Below are 20,935 nucleotides of genomic sequence, written 5' to 3'. Positions count from 1 at the left end.
AAAAAAAGTAATGTATTACTAATATCATCATATTATTTAGGTATGAACAAAAAGCCGATGTGATGTGCTAATCAGACTGATGTAGTGAGACTAGCGCGAAGGAGTCCGGTGCTAGAGAAGTACAGTGTTTATTCATTGGAGTGCATTATGTTTGCATACGTAGTTTCAAATTTTCATGTCAACATGGTGCAGTTCCTGCTGTTATTGAGGCATGATTCCCTCTTCATCTCTTCATCTCTGATTTATGCAGCATAGACTGCATCAAAAATCTGGTCTCTCCTAAAACCGTTAAAGGTTCGTTTCAAAAATCCAGTTAACCTCTATTCTTACATTCTCAGTCTTCTGACACAGCTGTTTTCTAGCAAATACACTGACTACCTCCCATGCACTACATGAAAGTCGTGCAGAATTCTCTGTGGGTTTGTTTAAGTTAGTTTCTGTTTACTTTGTAGTGAGTGTACACTTATGCATATGGATTAGCACTGTGTGTTTAATTTCAGAATGTAGTTTAATGTTGCCTGAGTCGGCCAGCTGAGGGGAAGGCAGTCTGCAGCAGTAGATAAGGCTAATGTCTTCTGTTTCAGCTGAGGGCAAGAAACAGTTGTCACGCTGGAGATTTAAACATACTGATCTGACGTTTGAAATGTGTTTTTTCATGTTGGGCGTGAAAACCCACATCAAGTTTTCATGTGACACACATGAATATGACTACATTAATAGTATTTATTTGTCCATATGCATGTCAACAGGTATGTCAATATGTGGAGGTCATTCATGTCTTGTTGTCATTCACATGTGCAGCAATTTTACTCTAAAGAGATATTTTAAAGAGATGATCTCTAACGTCATCTCTTTTGGACTTTGTACAAATAGAAACATGTTCGACTTACGCTGGAATCTGAAGCTCTGATTGTTTGTTATCTGAAACAGACTGAACTTAGGATTTAAATGACTCTCGTGAGCAGAAATGTGTTTTTCTTGTGTTTAGTAAGAGAAAACTTTCAAACTGTTGGTTTGAGCAGCGCCTGTTGATTTATTTCTGAAACAGACCTGTTTGACTCTCTTCTTTGTTCAACAACGCCCATGTTTTGTGCAGGTATCGGATTTGCATCTGTCCTCACGTTGAGTTAAATAACTTATCATAGCAATCAAAAGCTTTGGCTTAGCAAGCTGCAATTTGAGATATTTTGGTTAATCATTAAAATGTCCTTGTACCCTGGCTTCTTTCATTTCACTGATACGATCGCTTTTAAGAATCAAAGGTGTCTGAAGGATTGAAGAAGTTTGATGTGCACATTTCTGAGCCTTTTGGTGCAGGACAAAAGGTTGGGAACATTAAGCATTGCATTCACACTGACACACACATTTTCAATCTGCCACTTTAGTACACTGCTGTGCCAGGAATTGAACATGGCCCGCTGTGCTGAGAAAAATCACTTCAATCTTAGCTCACACGCACACTTGCAAGCAATAGGTAAAGTTTGCTATGCTCCAGGGTACAGCCGTTTTTATCCACATCCATGGATAGCTTATCTTTTTGCCGATTGAAACAGCAGAAGTTGGTTTTGTGTACACATTTATCTGTACATTGCACTTGCACTATATGTGTGTGTGTGTGTGTGCTTGCTCCCAAGAGGGCAAAGCTCTGAAATGGCCTTATGTTTCTTATGACCCCCCCCCCCCACTGTGTACCAAGAGACTTTGGTCCTCCCATGAGTAAGCAACAAAAGACAGGAAAAGATGACGATAGTAGGGGTGGGGGGAAAATGGATACTGTGTAGCATGGTGATATTTTGTTTGCTAATAATGTATGGATACAGGGACAGCAGAAATCGATACTTTGTTACAAAAAGGTTTTTGTGCTCTGACTTCAGAGCATGTTGATCCTTTTTCTGAGCAAGAATCCTGACATTCCTTCACTGTCCAAATGTGTTTAACTTGTTTTTGGCAGCAATAAACATGACAGTTTACTTATTTTAATTTAAGACATGTTTTATTTTAATTAAGTTTAAAACTTTTTTATTTAATGTAAAATTATATTTTGTTTTCATTGACTTTCAAATTCTTCAGTTGCTGAAGGGGCTGCATAGTTTTCATAAACTGCATAGTTCAGAATAGCTATAATTGTACCAGATGGTTGATTCAGTTAAGTTGGACTAGACTGTAATACAAACCGTTCAGTTTGTCAACAATCAAACTGAAATGAGAGAAAGACTGAGTGTGAGACTTTGATATTAGAGAAAATGAATATTGATAAAGTTTACCTTTATGTACAGAATCTGAATATCGCAAAATATTTTAAAAAATTGCAATAATATCGTATCGTGGGATGTATGGTGATTCCCACCTCTAGATGATAGTGGTAGAAAAAGGGAGCAGGGGGTGTAGCTTTAGTCTGTTTCTAAATGATGAAACCTGATTGCATTCATGGCTTATCATGCCTCTATTACCAGTGGTAAGACTGATATATGTAAAAGTCATCAGCATGGATGGAGTTGGTTTTATAAAGTTGCTGGATTCAGCAAATCTCAGTAGGAAGAGTTCAAAATGCCAATTACAGGATCTAAATATCTATAAGTAGATTATACTGGATAATGGGGAGTGTGTGTGTGCGTGTGTGTGCGTATGTGTGTGTGTGTGCGTGTGTGCGTGCATGCGCCATGTATTTGTTACCCCAAGGCTGTTACAAATAATGAGATGTGCACATGAGACCTGTGCAGTTGCTGAAAACATTAAACTCACCATGATTTGCTGGAGAAATAATGTATCCTTTGTAACGCAATCATGCCTGTGAGCAGATGCGCACACACACAAACTCGTGTATACACACATACCCGGTGCAATAAATGACGTTGAGCTTAAAAGCAAGGGAAGGAAACTAGTCATTATGGTTTTTTCAGTCAGTGTGTGAGATTTCACTTCAGTGTAATGGGGGAGTTTGCCAGATAAACTGGCTCAGGACTGAAGTGAAGAGCCCGTTAGACCATTGATGCAAACTCTTCACACATAAATGATGGCAAAGCAAATTCAGTAAAACATTATCTAGGATAGAAACAGTGAAAAGTAATAACTCTGCTTTTGTAGTTATCTCTTGCCTCTGCCTGTGTGTTTTCTTCATAAAGACCTGTGATTCTGTCACCTTTTGTGGTTTTGTCACTTTAGTTCTCTGCTTTTTCAGCGAGTTTGTAATGATGTAATGTTCTCAAACCTTTCCCAGCATTTCCGGGAACACCTCGACAAGCTGTTTGCTCAAGGCATCGGGATGTTGGATATAGCTCTGACTGAGGCGTTCAATCTTCTCAGTGACGTAAGTAACGCACTCATGCATGATCGCGGTCATACACGCACACAGACGCACACAGACGCACACAGACGCACACAGATGCACTCTTCAAACACGCACACACATCAGTTTTATGCATAAAATTAATTAGGGTTGTAATTAATCGCTAAATCAACTGATTCATGCAAAATCCAAGTAAACAAGGCACTCGATGACTCAGGTTACTGATCTGACATTTCCTAATTATGGACATGTAATTAATCAAACAGTCATCCGGACAAAGACACACAATCTAAATATTTCAGCAGCATGTATCTTTTAAAGTGTAATAAAATGCTGCATAGTGACGCCTCGCTGTGATTTTGTCTCACAGTAGCCCTTCTACCTTGCGTTCATGCATGCGTATTGAAGGCGTGCTATTATAATTCCATTAAGTCACTGTTACGACACAGTTAGCGTCCATGATCCAGCGGAGAGTCTTGTGATGATACATTATAAGCTCTAATGGGAAGGAAGTGGAAGTTTGTTAATAAATGAACTGGTTACATTTGCCTGGATGAGAGCTTTGTGTTCTTTGATCATCACGTAGTAACGCTCTGTTTTTCTCCTCCTTTGTCTCTCTCTGTCTGTCTCCCGATGTCTAGTTCAACGAGACTGGGAGGGGCAGCGAGTGTAGCCAGGCTATTATGTTGGTGACAGATGGGGCGGTGGATACATACGATGCCATCTTTGCCAAGTATAACTGGCCAGAGAGGAAGGTAGTGTATCAGAACACATCATATTATTCTGCAAATATGTTCCAAGATAGTCGGGGCAACTCATCTCAGTTTCCCATTATACTTTGGTCACAACGTCATGAGCATGTAACCATGTTTACCAGTGTTTGATGAGAAGTGGAGAGAGGTGGGCTAATCCCTCATGTGGCTATGAAGGACTTCTTAAACGCACTGTTGAGAAGAGCACACGTCTGTCTGACCCAACGTTCAAAGGAAGCCCTGAGATCTAATGTGCTTTCAAGTGCACTGCACTGCCAGACATATCTGCTCGTCTGCCTTCATCCATATGAGCTTGACTGACATCCCATTCTTAATCCATACGGTTAAATACAGTGTTGGGGAGTAACGGAATACATGTACCGCCGTTACGTATTTAAAATACAAAATATGAGTAACTGTATTCCGTTACAGTTACCGTTTAAAAAGGTGGTATTTAGAATACAGTTACTTTGTTGAAATAAATGGATTACACGGCGGTACTTCCCTGTTTCATATTGTGGCGGGTCAGGACTGTTTGGGTTTTGTTTGACAGCTACGTTCTGTTGTTCCAGGCGGCAGCGTTACGGTTGCCATGGTTACAGGGTGCCGCTCTCTCTCTGCGTGTTTCCTGGGTGAGAGAGCGCCTGTTGTTGTTGTGCTAAGCTAACAGGCAGAATGCTACAGGTATAGCTCTAAAGAATGTAGCATCATAGGCAGTGTAGTCCGTGCTGCAGGGAGAATGGACTGCCATACCCGTTATGTGTCTGTGAGCGAGGGAGGGAGAAAAAGGAAAAGTACGAGCTGTCATCGAGCAGAAACGGGAGCTGGAAGCATGTAAATATAATAATAACCACTGCAGCCAAGAAGAGAGCCTGACGAGCCCAGCTGTAAGTAAGCTATTAAGACTCGACTGTACACCGTGTTCGTGTTTTCCTCTGAAACAATAAGTTCTGTTGGAGCAGCCTTTCAACGCCTCTCTCTGTCTCTGCTAGCAAAGTTGACCCAGACAACAAAGTAAAGCTAGTTTTCAGCTATGAGCCGACACAGAACCCACCGTATTAGCCAGAGGTCCCTTTACTACGGTTCGGAGCCGCGGACCTTCAGTAACAGTAATAAATCACAGCAATAGTACATTCATGTAGTTGTAAACAGCATGATAATATATTAAGTAATCCAAGGTATTCAGAATACGTTACTGTCATTGAGTAACGTAACGGAATACGTTACAGAATACATTTTGGGGCATGTAATCTGTAATCTGTAATGGAATACATTTTAAAAGTAACCTTCCCAACACTGGTTAAATATGATATATTATCCCATAACAGCTTCAGCTACAACAGCTTCAACTATTCTGGGAAGATTTTCCACAAGATTTCCTCAAGAGTTTTTGAGGTTTGCACTCAATTCATCCTAAAGATGTCAGGACTCTTCTTCAGTTCTTTACACCAAACTCACAAATTGTTCCCACAAAGTTAGGAGCATGAAATTGTTCAAAATGTTTTGGTTTGCTGAAGCACTAAGATTTACTTTGACTGGAGCTAAGAGGCTGAACCCCGCATCATAATCCCGCCTCTGCTAAACGTTACACTTGGCTCAATGAGGTCAGACAAGCACCGTCTCTGTAAGTGTCCGACCTCTGCACACTATGCACGTCAGCAGTTTGCATGGTCTACCACTTCATGGCTGAGTTGCTGTTGTTCCCTATCGTTTCTACTTTGTTATAATAACACTAACAGCTGATTGTGTAATATTTAGTGTAGAGGACATTTCACAACAGAACTTTTCGCACAGGTGACATCCTATCACGGTGCCGCACTGGAATTCACTGAACTCCTGAGAGCGACTTTCACAAATATTTGTAGAAGCAGTGTGGATGCCTGCTTGATCTCATTTATCTGCAGCAATGCAAGTGACTGGAACACCTGAATTCAGTCATTTAGATGGGTGAATGTAGTGTACATAAATCAACAGAAAGAATGAGAAGAGCACTACAGGGTCAGGGCAATGACTTCTAATTATGCAAAATTATTTTGGAGATTATGTTTGGGAATTTCAGGAGCAGGAATCCTCCAAACACGCTCCTTCCGGTTGTCATCTACAGAGGTTCCTCCAGTTCTGCAAGCTCTTCATTCTCGTTTACGTGCCCACCCTCCCTCCTTGTTCTCAGTTTTCTAACTTCTTCATTTCTATAGCGCACGGGGATGTGCCAGGCCTGGGAGCCATCGCCAGTCCCCTTTGAGGGCTTCCCCACACCGCAGCTCAATTCATGTCAAAGCATTTACCTGCTAAAACGCTGTCACACCTAAAACGAGGAGGTGGGCCCAGCGAGTGAAATAACTCAATTAGAAATACAGTTGCTTGAGAAATGTTCAGTGTCTTGGTAAATCTGTCTAAAAAGACCACCAAGATCACAGTTTGTGTGCAATAAATCTTTTTGACAAGCAGAGGGCATTGAGTGGATGCAGTATGGGATCTTTTTGAAGTAACGGTGCATGGCCCTGTTGAAAAAGACAACACACTTTTGCTGCTGTCCTGCAGTGTTGCTGTGCTGCTTTCTGATCTGTCGGGAAATGCAACCGAAGGGCAGAAAAGATGGAGGAGGAGGAGACAGAAAAGGTTATTCTAAGGTCTTTTTCTCTAAAGGAAAACTTAACAGGTCAATGACAGAAGTATCAAATGCAATAGTACATATTCACTGTCATCACTATATACAGTACACACACTGTAAAAGTGAATATGACTTTAAACAAACAGTTCTTTTACTCAGGTAAGAGGGCTGTGAGATTAGGCAGTTGTTGGTGTTAAGACATATTTTAGTCATTTTTAACTCTGAGTAGATGTTTCTGTGCATCATTATGGATGCTTTTAGTTACTATTAGTGCCCCACTTCCACATCGTGTTTCTGCATGTCTGCTGCAGTCTGTATTAAAACTGCCGAAAGCTCTCCCCTCCTGACAGCTCAAGGCTGAACATCAGTGAGCAGAGGGGACAAGGCTGCGAGATAGTTCCATTTAGAAGAAGCCCCACTGATAATAGAAGTCTTCAGTCTCTGTCACTCTCTTCAGTCTGCCCCCCCACCCCCAATCTCCCACCTCCACCCACCACTGCTGTTTTTTTAATGGATTCCTTCCAACCCATCTCTGAGCTTCACCACCGTTGAGAATCGCACCAACTATACAAACGTGAATGCTAAAAACATGATGAATGTCTGTATTCAGACAGCATGTGTCACACAAAAACATCATGAAGGGTTGATTACCATAAGAAAATAACAGTCTAAAACATTTCTTCCTGTTACAGCAGCGATTATGTGATTTTATGTGATTTTCTCTTAATGTGCAAACGTTTTTTTCTTCACATTTTTGAAGCAAAACACAACTTACTACAGACTTACTAAAACCAGCATCACACAAATATTCACATAACCACACCTGTATGATGAGTGTAACCATACAAAACACTGACATGCTCTTTACATGCACATGCTTTTCTTCTCTCCTAGCAAATAAAACCTTTTAAACACAATGCAGCACTTCCTGTGACCATACAGGGCTGTGAGATGGAAATCTCAGCGTTGTTTGAAGTGCCTTTCAAAAAATGAGGAAAAAGCCGATGGCATTGATTAGAACAATCACGAGTCCCTTGACTTAAAACACTGACAATTTTCTGTGTGTAGTGTTGCCAGACTCCATCTATTACCTGAGACTGTAGCCTGCTGAGCTGTAAAATCCCCAGACAGCTAATTTGTGATCAAATTGTTTGGCAGGTTTCTGCCCTCGGGGACAGAAACCTGGGATGTGCCATCAGTGTATTATGTAAACGGGATACGGCGTTCCAAGCCGGAGCAGATTAATGCCAATTAAAGTTGAACACTGTGTACATGCGCTTAAAAGAAGAGTTGACTGCCTGTCTGCACAAATTCCATTAATTTGTATTTGCTGATATTGCTCTAGGCTGATAGCACTATATTGCATCCAATGACGTATTGTAATCATTTCAAGATTAGTTTTTGTTGTTTTTGTTTTTAATTAGTGCGTCACAGTATTGTGTCCTTTGCTCTTATTTCCTTTTCAATATACTGAGAAGTCAGGCGCAGTGAATCAGACGATTTGTTATTAGGAGATTTCCACTGGATGCAAAGAGCTGCACTGGATGTGGGAGCTTGTAGTGTGACCGTAGACATGACTGTGGAAACTCTTTGAGAGGGAGGTGAAACACGACGTCCCTGCCTATTGAAAGATGCTGCAGAGAGCCACATGTATATCTGATATGCTGTCCTACACACAGCTTTTGAGTTGTCTTTGTGCACTGCCTATACCTTATCTGTCACCACCGTTTGGCAGTGCATCACAAGGCAACATCACCCTGCATTTGCCAACATTGTGCCTCGTTTTCCTAGAGCATAACTGCCTGGAGAGTGGAGATTACTCAGCACTACAGCCAATCCTTAGGCTCTCTCCTAGACTGGTGATGCCACGAGCACTCATGTGTCAGTCTCAGTGTGTCTCAGCCTCACAATTTGAATTGTGAGACATACTCATTGCAAGTTGAAAACTAATACTACACCGGAAAAACGAATTCCTTGGAGAAGCCTGTGAATCAATGTGTAAGACTTGCTGATGAAGCTTGTTAGATCCTGTATCTGAATGGAAATAGAAGAGCCGTGCCCACACAGACTGCAAACATAAAAGCTTCTCTGACCAGATATCTTCTGCACAGACACATGTAGGCTCACTGGATAGTGTCCGTATACAAACCATTTCTGTGTTTGTTGCTAATTTGGATTCAGGTTAAATCATCAAGTTGATCTAAATGTAGAATTAGCCAGTTTTTTGAAAGCAGCACTTTGTCTGGCAGGTCTTAGACTTTGTTAAGTATTGAACAGAAACATCAAACACTTTGCTTGCTTTACATACTCTTTAAAAACATGTGTGAATGTTCTGGACGACACAATCAGTTATTAAGTTAAATGCTAAATATGTAAAATATTCATACATGTTCTAACTGAAATTACATCCAGTGTTGGGGAGTAACGGAATACATGTACCGCCGTTACGTATTTAAAATACAAAATATGAGTAACTGTATTCCGTTACAGTTACCGTTTAAAAAGGTGGTATTTAGAATACAGTTACTTTGTTGAAATAAATGGATTACACGGCGGTACTTCCCTGTTTCATATTGTGGCGGGTCAGGACTGTTTGGGTTTTGTTTGACAGCTACGTTCTGTTGTTCCAGGCAGCGTTACGGTTGCCATGGTTACAGGGTGGCGCTCTCTCTCTGCGTGTTTCCTGGGTGAGAGAGGCCTTTTTGTTGTTGTGCTAAGCTAACAGGCAGAATGCTACAGGTATAGCTCTAAAGAATGTAGCATCATGGGCAGTGTAGTCCGTGCTGCAGGGAGAATGGACTGCCATACACGTTATGTGTCTGTGAGCGAGGGAGGGAGAAAAAGGAAAAGTACGAGCTGTCATCGAGCAGAAACGGGAGCTGGAAGCATGTAAATATAATAATAACCACTGCAGCCAAGAAGAGAGCCTGACGAGCCCAGCTGTAAGTAAGCTATTAAGACTCGACTGTACACCGTGTTCGTGTTTTCCTCTGAAACAATAAGTTCTGTTGGAGCAGCCTTTCAACGCCTCTCTCTGTCTCTGCTAGCAAAGTTGACCCAGACAACAAAGTAAAGCTAGTTTTCAGCTACGAGCCGACACGAACCCACCGTATTAGCCAGAGGTCCCTTTACTACGGTTCGGAGCCGCGGACCTTCAGTAACAGTAATAAATCACAGCAATAGTACATTCATGTAGTTGTAAACAGCATGATAATATATTAAGTAATCCAAAGTATTCAGAATACGTTACTCTCATTGAATAACGTAACGGAATACGTTACAGAATACATTTTGGGGCATGTAATCTGTAATCTGTAATGGAATACATTTTAAAAGTAACCTTCCCAACACTGATTACATCCATATGATTATCTATGCATTCTGTATGTGTGTGCGTGAATTTGCAGTATTTATATCCTGTGTCTGTTCTTTCGTGCATGTGCATTTTTCTCCTTGTATGTAAACTTTGTGCACTCAACTATCTTAACGATTGCATGTCGTGGCTCAAGTTCTACAATTTCTTCTTCTAGCTCAGTTTTTCTTACTCAGCTGTAAACCTCGTCCATATTTAATAACCAGTCTGTTGCGGTTTGGCTTTCAGTGAAGTAAACACATAATCACACAAAGAAAAGCTTACATGACACCTCTTCATCAAAGTCTGACGCAGCGTTATTCTGATTGTAACAGCTGTGTAGTGTTTTCCTAACAGTGTCAGTCAAATGGCTGAAGTTTGATGAATAGAGGATTATTGTGGTCGAGATAATGAGCGGTGCTTAAAAAATGACAGTCAAACAACTGTGCTTATTCAGTGAAACATATTACCGTTATCAACAGACGACATTATCTGGAAAAACAATTCAGAACTGTCCACGGTCAAGGTGGTAAATTTACGTATTAATTTTAAAGACTTTTTTAGTTAAAAACAATGTGATAGAGAATGCAGCGCATACATATTCCAGGAAAAGTCAATTGCATCTATTCATAAATGATATTTTTGCATTAATTTTTGCAATTTTCAGACTTTCTGAGTTCCAAAATTGTACCAAATACATGTTTAAAACTCTGAGAGGTCTACGCACTCATGTGTATTCATATGCAGCACACACAGTACACACACAAACAGAAACATGCTGTCGGGGTTAAGGAAGTCAGTGGAAAATGCATATGCAATAGGCACAGCAGCTGTGCCCCCAGAGGCTTGCATCTGGTCCAATCTGGCAACAAATCTCTTAACACTCTCATACATGCACCTGCCAAATTCACCTGCTGCTGGAGCCAATGAGCCAGGAAAAAATGGGTTTGGCACATAAGAGTAAAGAAGATTCTCCGTGCTGAGCACATAAAGCTTGCTTTTTCAAATTAAAATTTGCGTTTTATCTTTTGTAATCACTGTAATTGCAGATTTTCAAAACACTCGCCTGCTTTTGCTCATCCTTAATTTTTAGGTTCTTGAATATATAAATAAAAATAGCTGGAACTGAAAATGTAAATTTAAAGGTAACACAATAAACGTTCAATCATCAACTAGGAGAAAGGACTTGGTAATCACTAAATGAGAAAGAGTGAGTCTTTTGCCAGGCTTTCACAGTGTTATCTTCTGAATGGTACCACGGCGGCCCCTATCAAATATGATTAAAATGAATGATGGGAGGTATCTGCTTTTCTTTCCCCAGGTCCGTATATTTCCTTACCTGATTGGTCGAGAATCAGCCTTCGCAGAAAATCTCAAATGGATGGCGTGTGCTAACAAAGGTGGGCTCTTAAAACACGGTACTTCCTCTCTCCTTATAATCTGTGTTGGTGGTTGCAGCGTGTCGCTGTCAGCTGGATGAAAAGTTTTACATTATGCAGGATGTGTTTGGAGTTTGTGTCTGTGTGCATGCACGCACTAGCATGGATGAGTTTGTCGGCGCTCATCAGCATAAGCAGGCGTATGCGACAGGAGGCGACGGGTTCCAGTTGCACAGGCCACATGTGTCATATTACTTCTTCTTGGAGCTTAAAGTCCAGATTAATCATAGCGATGCAGCACCAGCAGCTTTCTGTGTGGTCATGGTTGTCTTAATGCGTAGAGCACTTTCCTTCAGGATCTATATTTAGCTGGAGGTGGCTGACAGAGACAGTCTGGCTCCATTTCCTCAGGCTCCAGCAGATAAGACAGGCCAGCCACAGGTCACACAAAGGGTGTTAAGTGTGTGTGTGTGTGTGTGTGTGTGTGTGTGTGTGTGAGCGTATATGTGTGATACAAGAACATCCACAGTGTTGCTTGGACGTGATATCAGAGAACCCATCCAGTGACTTTGAGGATATTAGTGATGATAAAACCTGAGACAAAAGAGACTCACAGACGTCTGAGTATTTTTGTTTGGCTGTGCGCTTGTGTGCGCTTGTGTGCACATGCACCAGGGAATGCACATGTTGCCCCAAGTCTGTTGCAAACAATGTGATGTACACATGAGACCTGTTTGGTTGCTGAAAACATTGTGTTTGTTTAGACTTGTGTGTGTGTGTGTGTGTGTGTGTGTGTGTGTGTGTGTGTGTGTGTGTGTGTGTGTGTGTGTGTGTGTGTGTGTGTGTGATGCTATAGTACGGATGTTAATGTGTATGACTGATGATGATTCAGGGGCATGACTGTGACATCCTCTCCATCCTGCAGAAATGATGCAGAACAGTCTTCTGTCAAAAACATGGCCCAGAATATTAGCAGGACTGCAAATGCTACGAGTGTCACAGAGCAAGTAAAGCTACTTTTGGCTGCTTCCTTATTCACGAGGAGTCGCCAGAGCGGGAGGCGCCGCATGTTTGATTTGGCAGATTTTTATGCTGGATGGCTCTGATGTAACCCCAGAGGAATTTGTTTGGGTTGAACTGGTGCAAGTATCGGTAAAATAATGTTAGATGTTTTCACTAACTCTCAGCATTTACTGCATATTTACTATCCATCCATCCATCCACTTATCCTTTTCAGGGTCTGGCTGGAGCCTATCCCAGCTAGGGCGAGAGGCAGGGTCTGTCTCAGGGCTAACACACAGGGACAGACAACCATTCGCACTCACATTTACACCTATGCGCAATTTAGATTGTTCGATTAACCCCACAAAGTGCATGTCTTTGGACTGTGGGAGGAAGCCGGAGTACCCGGGGAGAACCCACGCGAACACGGGGAGAACATGCAAACTCCACACAGAAAGACCTGATGGTGGAATTGAACTCAGGACCTTCTTGCTAACCACCGTGCTGCCCTGTATATTTACTACTACACCTGAAATACTAGGAATACGTTTGGTTGGCGGTGAGTGTGTAAAGGTCAAAGGTTATTTATCCAGTTATGGTAGATACATTTTTGACTCCATAGGGCTGTTGCAGTGGTTGGTCAATCCCACTGGTTAATGTGTTGTCACATCCTAAGTACAATAAAAGTGACAACAAACCAATAACAACTTTATTAAAACAATAACATCACTTTACTTGTATATCAACAAATACATTTTCAACTTCTTATAAGAAAGAATGGCTAAAAGCACATTTTGAACACAACTAGTAACTCTTTTAGCGATCGACCTCTAATCGACCAGTTTATTAGTGGGCCAGTGTTATAGTAACTTATTGTTGATCCTTTGGTATTTATAATGGCTGATCTGTGAAAATGTAAGAAGTAAAGAAGATTTGGGAGAAACACTTTTCAGTCCTGTTACGAGTGTTGATGTTGGACAGTTTGTTCACTAACTGTGCAGCTTCCCTGTTAACACACCAGCTGTTGACCACAAGCAAAATAACCGCTGATCTGAGTTGAGTCGGACGTAAATGAGTAAATAAACAACACATAGAGGATATTAGAGAAATCTGTTTATGTTTCATGTGTCTGATATATCAGGCAACATTTTTTAAAAGAAAAAAAGACAAATACTCTTATTGTTACACAACTACCACACCTTCACCGTGTTCTCGTGTGCAGTTTGTTGGACGGTCGATATTATTTAAACTCGTCCCCTGTCGCTCCCTCTACTTGTTGCGTCTTCACATTTCCTTCGACCTCATTCACACATGTTCTTACCTTCATACCTCGGCTTCCTCTCCGGGGTTACTTCCATCTGCTCCATATTCTCACTACAAATCGCCGTGTTGTCTACAAGTAACTTTAGTGTTGTTTCAGATGTTCGTAGCAATTATTTGCCAAAATGTGTATCAAAGCTGATCAACACCTCTTTATAAATAGTTTATTACACGTGCAATTTAATATCTTAATTGTATTCAGATTTAAACGCTACATCAGTACTTGCCTTGTTGCAACCAGAGCAGGAGTAGTTTTCCTCTGGTGTCATTTGAGTATTCTTAAATGTATTTCTGCAGGTAATCAGTTGTAGCTCTCTTCATGACAACACAGACACAGGTCGGTTCTTTGAAACAGGCGTTTATTACTTGGCCTTCTCTCCTCGGCTTCACCATCACCAGTACGCCGATACGCCAATACGCCGATACGCCAATACGCCAATACGCCGCGAGAACTGGTCACGAGCGAACAGTACAAACCAATTAGCAACTTTACAGTAAACATATTAAGTCCAAACACAAATAACGAGACAAATACCTCGTTGGCTGCTTGTCCTGAAACGAGGTCCTTAAGTCCTTGTGTTGCTTTTTGTTTTAGCAAACTTTTAGCTTAAAATCGCTTCATGAGAGACATCTGCTCCCTCGCGGTCCATGCAAAGTCTCGTGTACTCTCGTTAAGGGTATTCTCACGAGACACTAGCTCTTACACTTTACACATGTACATTTCAAACTATGTAACTTATTATAAATCAGTCATCTACGTCATGAAATCTACACAGAACATTTTAACAGCATTTACATCAGGACTTTTTTAAAGGGCATTTTAACAGGAAGCAAGGCAACATTTCTAAGTCTTCTTTAAGTAGATTATTTACCGGCTGGGTTGATGCACCACGTCTATCACAGATCTGTGTGTTGTGTAGACTTCAGGTCCTTTCTCCCTGTGGAGTAAAAGTTATCATCTTTCATTTCCTTTGACGAGCTCTCTCCTTCTAATAAGCAACAAACAGTTTTGTTGTAAAATACTTTTACAGCTGTGCACCAACACAGCGCTTCCTTACACGATGATACATTTTCACTTCCACCTCATCCATTATTTTCACGAATCAGGACACCTTACTGGATCTTATTTGCTACATGTGACCCAGACCAAGGTCATGTAAAAATATATTGATGCCCTCACCCTGTCCACACTGTGCTGAGGCTGTATGTACAACATGGGCACCATCCACTGAAAGTTGGGAGCCTTCATCTTTCTTCCCCTGGCACCCGGCCCTGACGCCTCAGCTCGAAGGACGCCCTCAGCCTTCGAGAGGGAGCGGTAATTCTCGACTCACCGCTATGATGAACGATGCCGTTAGACTAGACGGTGTCTTTGTGTGTGATGTGTGTCTGTATGTGTGTTCTCATTGCACCGTCTGGTGGAATAATAGCCAACTCCAAAAAGACCTGCAAAGGTTCACTTCCAGGTCAAGTTCAGAGTTAAGTCTGTTAATCTACTGATTACAGCAGTTATGTGACATCAGCACTTTTTTCAATAATAGATTTTATTTTTAGTTAATTATTCTATTTTGGGCTTTACTATAGATATAGTTTTAATATTAGCTTATAATTAATGGTGCATATTATCAGATATTTGTGCTGGGTTGATGCACCATCTATCACAGATCTGTGTCTAGACTTCAGGTCCTTTCTCCCTGTGGAGTGAAAGTTGTTGTGGGAAAGATGACCCCAACATCTATTTCCTCCGACTATGATTTTCTACTTGAATGCCCAACAGTGATGGAGGCCGTTTGCTGTTTTTACAGCTGGGTGAAAATGTGGTGGGCTTTTTCTTTCCCTTATTCACGGCGCCTCTGTCTCTGACTGCAGTGCTGACGCTCTCGCTTTGTCTGAGCCTCCTCCTGAGACAGTATATTTCCTCCTTCACGTACACATTAGTATCATAACGATGCCATTATGGGAGATGGAATCGCTTGTAGTTTAACTGAGATATTTTTGCTCTTACATTTAGATACACATGCATATACAGATACATTAAAAACCCATGATGGGTTTTGCTTGAATAGTTTGCGGCGGATACTTTAAAAGTTAGTCATACATTTAACCAAGTTTCCATCATGCAAACAGCAGGTCAGCAGCTCTGCATCCCACATGTAGTTAGTCTGCTTTGTTACCAAGATGATTAAAATAGCAGCAATGACTTGGAATATGTTGCTGGCTCCATAAAGCTCAAATGTTTTTTCAGGCATCTGATCAACCCTCAAACAGCTTAGAGACACAGAGCATGTGTTTTTGGGCAGTTAGACCTCTGAGCTGTGCTGCCTCATTGTTGAAGCATCTAATTTCAATAATTAATCTACTTTAATTAAGAATGAACAATTCTTCATTTCTGTTTATCTTTCTCCTCCACTTTTTGCTCAACAGGGTATTTCACTCAAATTTCCACACTGGCAGATGTGCAAGAGAACGTGATGGAGTATCTCCATGTTCTCAGTCGCCCCAAGGTGATTGACCGGGAGCACGACACAGTTTGGACTGAGGCCTACATCGATAGCACTGTGAGTTGAACACGCCTTCGCTTGCTACTAAACTCCAGTTCACGTGGTCCTTGATAGCCTCACATATCCACTGGGCTGTTGTAGGTTTAGAAAACTCTATAATGGGCTGAATCATTGTACACATAAACCACAGGACCTTTTGTATAAGTTCGTATTGTGAAAACATGTATTTTGAAGGGGAATGAATTAAACAAGCCAAATGAAAGTGATCGAGGGTGAAAGACGAGCAGAGGGCTGACGATGTTTTCTGCATTTGCACCTTTGACTGTGAGTTAAACGAGTCTGTGTGTAGCAGATGGACCCATTAAGTAAACGAGCCTCCTGTGTGTGCTTGGAGCTTTGTAGGGTGAGCAGAACATTTGTGAGTTGCAGCATTTTCAACTCCACACAGTCTTAGGAGAATCCTTTTTGGGGCATTGCCCATAGTTGACCTTTCCCGCGTGAAAAAGTCTCACCTCAGATTTATTGATACTGGAAATGCTGTGCTTGGTTTAGAGGGCGGCATCACACCAGAGCATGATGAGTCACAGTCACCAGGGCATTTATGTGGGCTCTTCTCACATGGATGCAACATTGTGCAACTGTACTGGGGAGCTGCTATAATAAAGTACATTTAATGTCTGATCTGAACGCATGCGCCATTTATTGTTCCCACATGTGCCATCATTAGGTAGGTACAGAATAGTTCTCTCTAAATCTCCTCTTCTATCACAACACTGGCCGACATACTGAGCAGGTGGTGAATATTGTGAATTACAGTCAAAATAATAATATTTACCAAAGTCAAAGGAGCTTGCAAAGAAAAGCGTCTGGACTTCTTTAAGTTGCTTGAAGACGTTTCACCTTCATCCGAGAAGCTTCTTCAGTTCTAAGGTCAAATGGTGGAGAGTCCCAGATTTAAACCTAGTGGGAGTTTCCCCCCACAGAGGGACAAAAGGACCCCCTGATGATCCTCTAATCGCCTGAGCCAAGGTGTGGAACTGGGTGTGGGTCCCAATCAGCCAGAGTTTCAGGTGAGTTCATTGTGAAACCTGGCCCCACCTTATCATGTGACTTCCTGAGGTCAGATGGCCCAGGATGTGAGTGGGCGTTAAGGCGTCTGGGAGGGAACTCAAAACTGGATTATAGATGGCAGAGAGTTGGTGTCGTAAACCACCGCCTCTGTTCAAAGATGGTCGCTCACAGTGGACATAGATGCTTCTTTCACTCCTCTTTCAAACCATCTGTCCTCTCTGTCCAAAATGTGAACGTTGGCATCCTCGAAAGAGTGACCTTTGACCTTAAGATTCAGATGGACAGCTGAGTCGTGTCCTGTAGCATCCCCCTATCCTCTGTGGGGGGAAACTCCCACTAGGTTTAAATCTGGGACTCTCCACCATTTGACCTTAGAACTGAAGAAGCTTCTCGGATGAAGGTGAAACGTCTTCAAGTAACTTAAAGAAGTCCAGACGCTTTTCTTTGCAAGCTCCTTTGACTACGATGACCTGGATGACTGAGAACCTTCACAGAAATATTTACCAAAATTGTGCATTCGTCTCCTGTACAGCCTCTATAGTTGAGTGATGATAATAACAGAGTGAAAAGGACGAATCCTCACACAACATGCTGCATTACTGACCCACACTGGTCCTTCTTGGCTGAAGTTACTGTGTTAGACACGGAGAGAAAATAGCAGGAGTCAACAGTTTCTGTATAGATCAAGAGTGTGAGCGCTTTGGCCATGTGAAGAGGCAAAGGTAAGTGCCTCCACTAGAAATACCCACCACGCAATCAAAAACGACATAAAAATAGACGCTTTTCTCTCAGCTGTCCTTTTAATATCCCTTATGTTTTACCCTTTTCTGTCTTTCTGTGCTCATTTGTTTCTCTTTGTCCTCATTTCCCCCCATTTATCACAGAAGTGCACACTCTCAGCACTGACCTAACACGTATAAGGAAATGCTTACGTTTTCTTACGGCACTCGAGTGTTGATTCCTCTCTGCTGCCCTTTTGACTATAACGTCGCCTCTCTTGAGACAGTCGCTGTTTTTAAGTTGTGTTCAATGTCAGGGGATTTTATGTGCCCACTGGCACTCCATTCAGTGAAAATTGCACTGAAAGGCTTTCTGACACTTATCCACAAATGTATTGACCCTGTCTCTCCTCCTCATCGTCATCCTCCTTCTCACCTCCTCTTCCTTCTTGATCTGTTCTCTTTAGCTCCCCCAAGCACAAAAGGTAACTGGTGTGAGGTCATTGGTGCATTGTGCTGTGGTGAGGCCTGCTGTGTGTCGTGTGCGTTTCTTGTGCATGTGCGTTTCGGTTTCTAATATCTGTGAAATGAACGATCATAGCAGCTCGTGGCATTTTCTTATGTGTCGTTGTCATATGTTGTTTGTCAACTTCCTGATTGAAGCCATGCCTCATGGTTGTCACGGGTGCCATTCACGCGCTCTCTTTTGCACGTCTGATTTCGCATTCGCACACGTCTGTGCACAAACTCGCTCATCCTTCACTGGTGATGCTATGTTAGCCTTGCTTTGCCAGTGTCTCTGGGCTGGCATCGTGGTGATGTGTGTAAATGTGAGGCTTCGTTTTGTTTGTGTGATTTTTGGTGTGAAAACAAGACTGCCTGTGTTATTTGTTTTGGTGGAATTTTCCAGAATAAGCTGTTTTGTCATCTTCTGGGTGAAAATCCAATAGTCCATAATGATTGGCGGGACGATCTGTTCTGATGCCTTTTTATCATTTTCAGTGTTTTATTTGTCCGATGATTTATGAATCGTATGTGGGTCGAGATAAGCAGCTCTGTAATCACAACAGTGATGATGGCGAAACAAAAGAGCGCTCCCCGTCAGTGTGAGCTAGCAGCAGTAGCATCACACAGCTGGCTGACACAGTGCTGTTAGTGTGACACACCCGAGCTGATCGACCTCAAACAGCTCAGCAGAAAACTGAAATAGATATCATTTTATTAGGATTAGCAGGAATCTGAACCAATTCTTTGCATATAATTGCCCCAGCACTGCTCTGGGTGCCATGAACACACAGACACAACACATACACAACACATACACAACACATACACAACACATACACAACACATACACAACTCCAGTGACAGAAAGATGCAAACATGTGTGATAAGAAGTGAGCAAAACTCCTTGGATTGACTCTGTTAGAAAATTGATGAGCATTGTGTTCTAGGACTGAAGTCATCATCTTTCCTTCATGCTATCTTTCGCCGGTTTTCTCCCTCTCACTGCGAGCCAGCAGTCCGTCTTTCTTATCGTACCTTTCTTTTGTTTTCTGTTTTATTGTTTCACTTTGCTTCTTCGCCCCTATCTCTTTCCCTCCACCTGTGCTCTCCTCTCTGCCATCCTCCCTCTTGCTCCTATCCCTCGTTCCACCAGCTTCATTCATCATTCTCTGGCTCATTTGGCTTTGTTTCCCACTCTGCTGGATGAACTGACACTGGAGCTCAGGGACGATGCGAGGGAGGTGAGAGGAATGTGTCAGGGGGAGATATTTGAGGACAACGGTAGGGAGGGTTGGAGAAAGAATATACGAGATTAAAGAATCATAAACATTGTGGGAGTGACAGGAGTTTAAAAAACGAGACTGATACTTGATTAAGTACGAAGACCAAAACATGGGGAATCTGTGAGCAGCTGATTGCCTTTTGGAGATGCTGAGATGTTCAAAATGTCTTGCTGGATGAACATGAACGCCGCTATTTCAAAGCAAAGCATTAATATTGATTGAGGTAATTAAGAGATAATCCCCAAACACCTGCGCAGTAAAAACATGTGCTGCATGTGTGCCAGCTCCGTTTCCCATGGGGTCTGTTTTAGTTTCCTCAAATTAGTCTGCAGAGGTGGCATTGGCTCCCGCACAAACACACAAACCTGGTCTCCAAGGAAACAGGGGTCACCTCCTCTACCTCCGTGCAATTTGTCACAGCAACCTAGATTATAAAGTGTACTATGAAACATAAAACACAGGCCAGCGTGTGCGTGTTAGCCCTCTGATGGGTATTCGTGTTTATGTGTGTGTGGGTATGTGCTAGTGCGGTGTCGAGTGTATTAATGCCCACTGGTGTTCTCGTTCATTATCTGACCCACAGCAGGGGAAGAACTTCCACAGCTCATTTACTCATGCAGGTAAATTCACAGAGGCGATGATGATGCAGATTTGGCCCCGATGTGTGAGTTCTGACTTAGGGAGGATCCCGTAAGGATTAGGGTTAGCACCACTTCCACTTTCACAGCAAGAAGGTCGAGTCAGCAACACCAGGCTAGGGCCGGCCTTCGATGTGGATCCTCCTGCTCTACCATAAGTCTTATATTTCACACATGCAGTTACTGGCCTGGCTGCTTCAAGCTGGCTGCCCTGTGCTCCTAATAATTAGGCTGGGTTATGCAAAGAGCAGAAATCCCCCGTGGGGCTGAATAAAGTGTATCTTACCTTCTCTAAAGGTCTTAAGAGGTAAATAAGGATTTTCTGTGGCTCTGATGGTGACTTTAAATGCACTGCCTCTTCTTTTTTACCTAAAAGTATGGCAATCCCTGGAAGTGCTGGGTAAGCCTGGGCATTTTTACCAATTTTAACAATCTGGATTTCTGCTCAACGAGTTCACATGTTACACAGTCTTCTATCGGGGTTCACAGGGATACAGCAGCCCATAGGACCAGT

At 42.1% G+C, this 20,935-nt stretch overlaps 1 protein-coding gene across 2 annotated transcripts in view; it reads left to right on the top strand.

Moving 5' to 3' along the window:
• cacna2d3a (calcium voltage-gated channel auxiliary subunit alpha2delta 3a) overlaps window positions 1-20,935 on the top strand; it is a 124,686-nt gene that overhangs the window by 66,587 nt on the left and 37,164 nt on the right. Inside the window, exons 9-13 of one of the 2 annotated variants that reach the window (XM_087834355.1) lie at window positions 3,218-3,307; window positions 3,928-4,041; window positions 11,323-11,401; window positions 16,127-16,260; window positions 18,461-18,478. In XM_087834355.1, the coding sequence (XP_087690481.1) occupies window positions 3,218-3,307; window positions 3,928-4,041; window positions 11,323-11,401; window positions 16,127-16,260; window positions 18,461-18,478 (435 nt within the window). The remainder of the gene's footprint in view (window positions 1-3,217; window positions 3,308-3,927; window positions 4,042-11,322; window positions 11,402-16,126; window positions 16,261-18,460; window positions 18,479-20,935) is intronic. The other variant, XM_087834356.1, reaches the window with a different exon arrangement.

This window comes from Neolamprologus brichardi, chromosome 20 (genome assembly GCF_056152115.1).
Source record: "Neolamprologus brichardi isolate AB-2024 chromosome 20, ASM5615211v1, whole genome shotgun sequence".
Taxonomy (NCBI): Eukaryota; Metazoa; Chordata; class Actinopteri; order Cichliformes; family Cichlidae; genus Neolamprologus; species Neolamprologus brichardi.
This window is presented reverse-complemented; position numbering and strand designations above follow the sequence as displayed.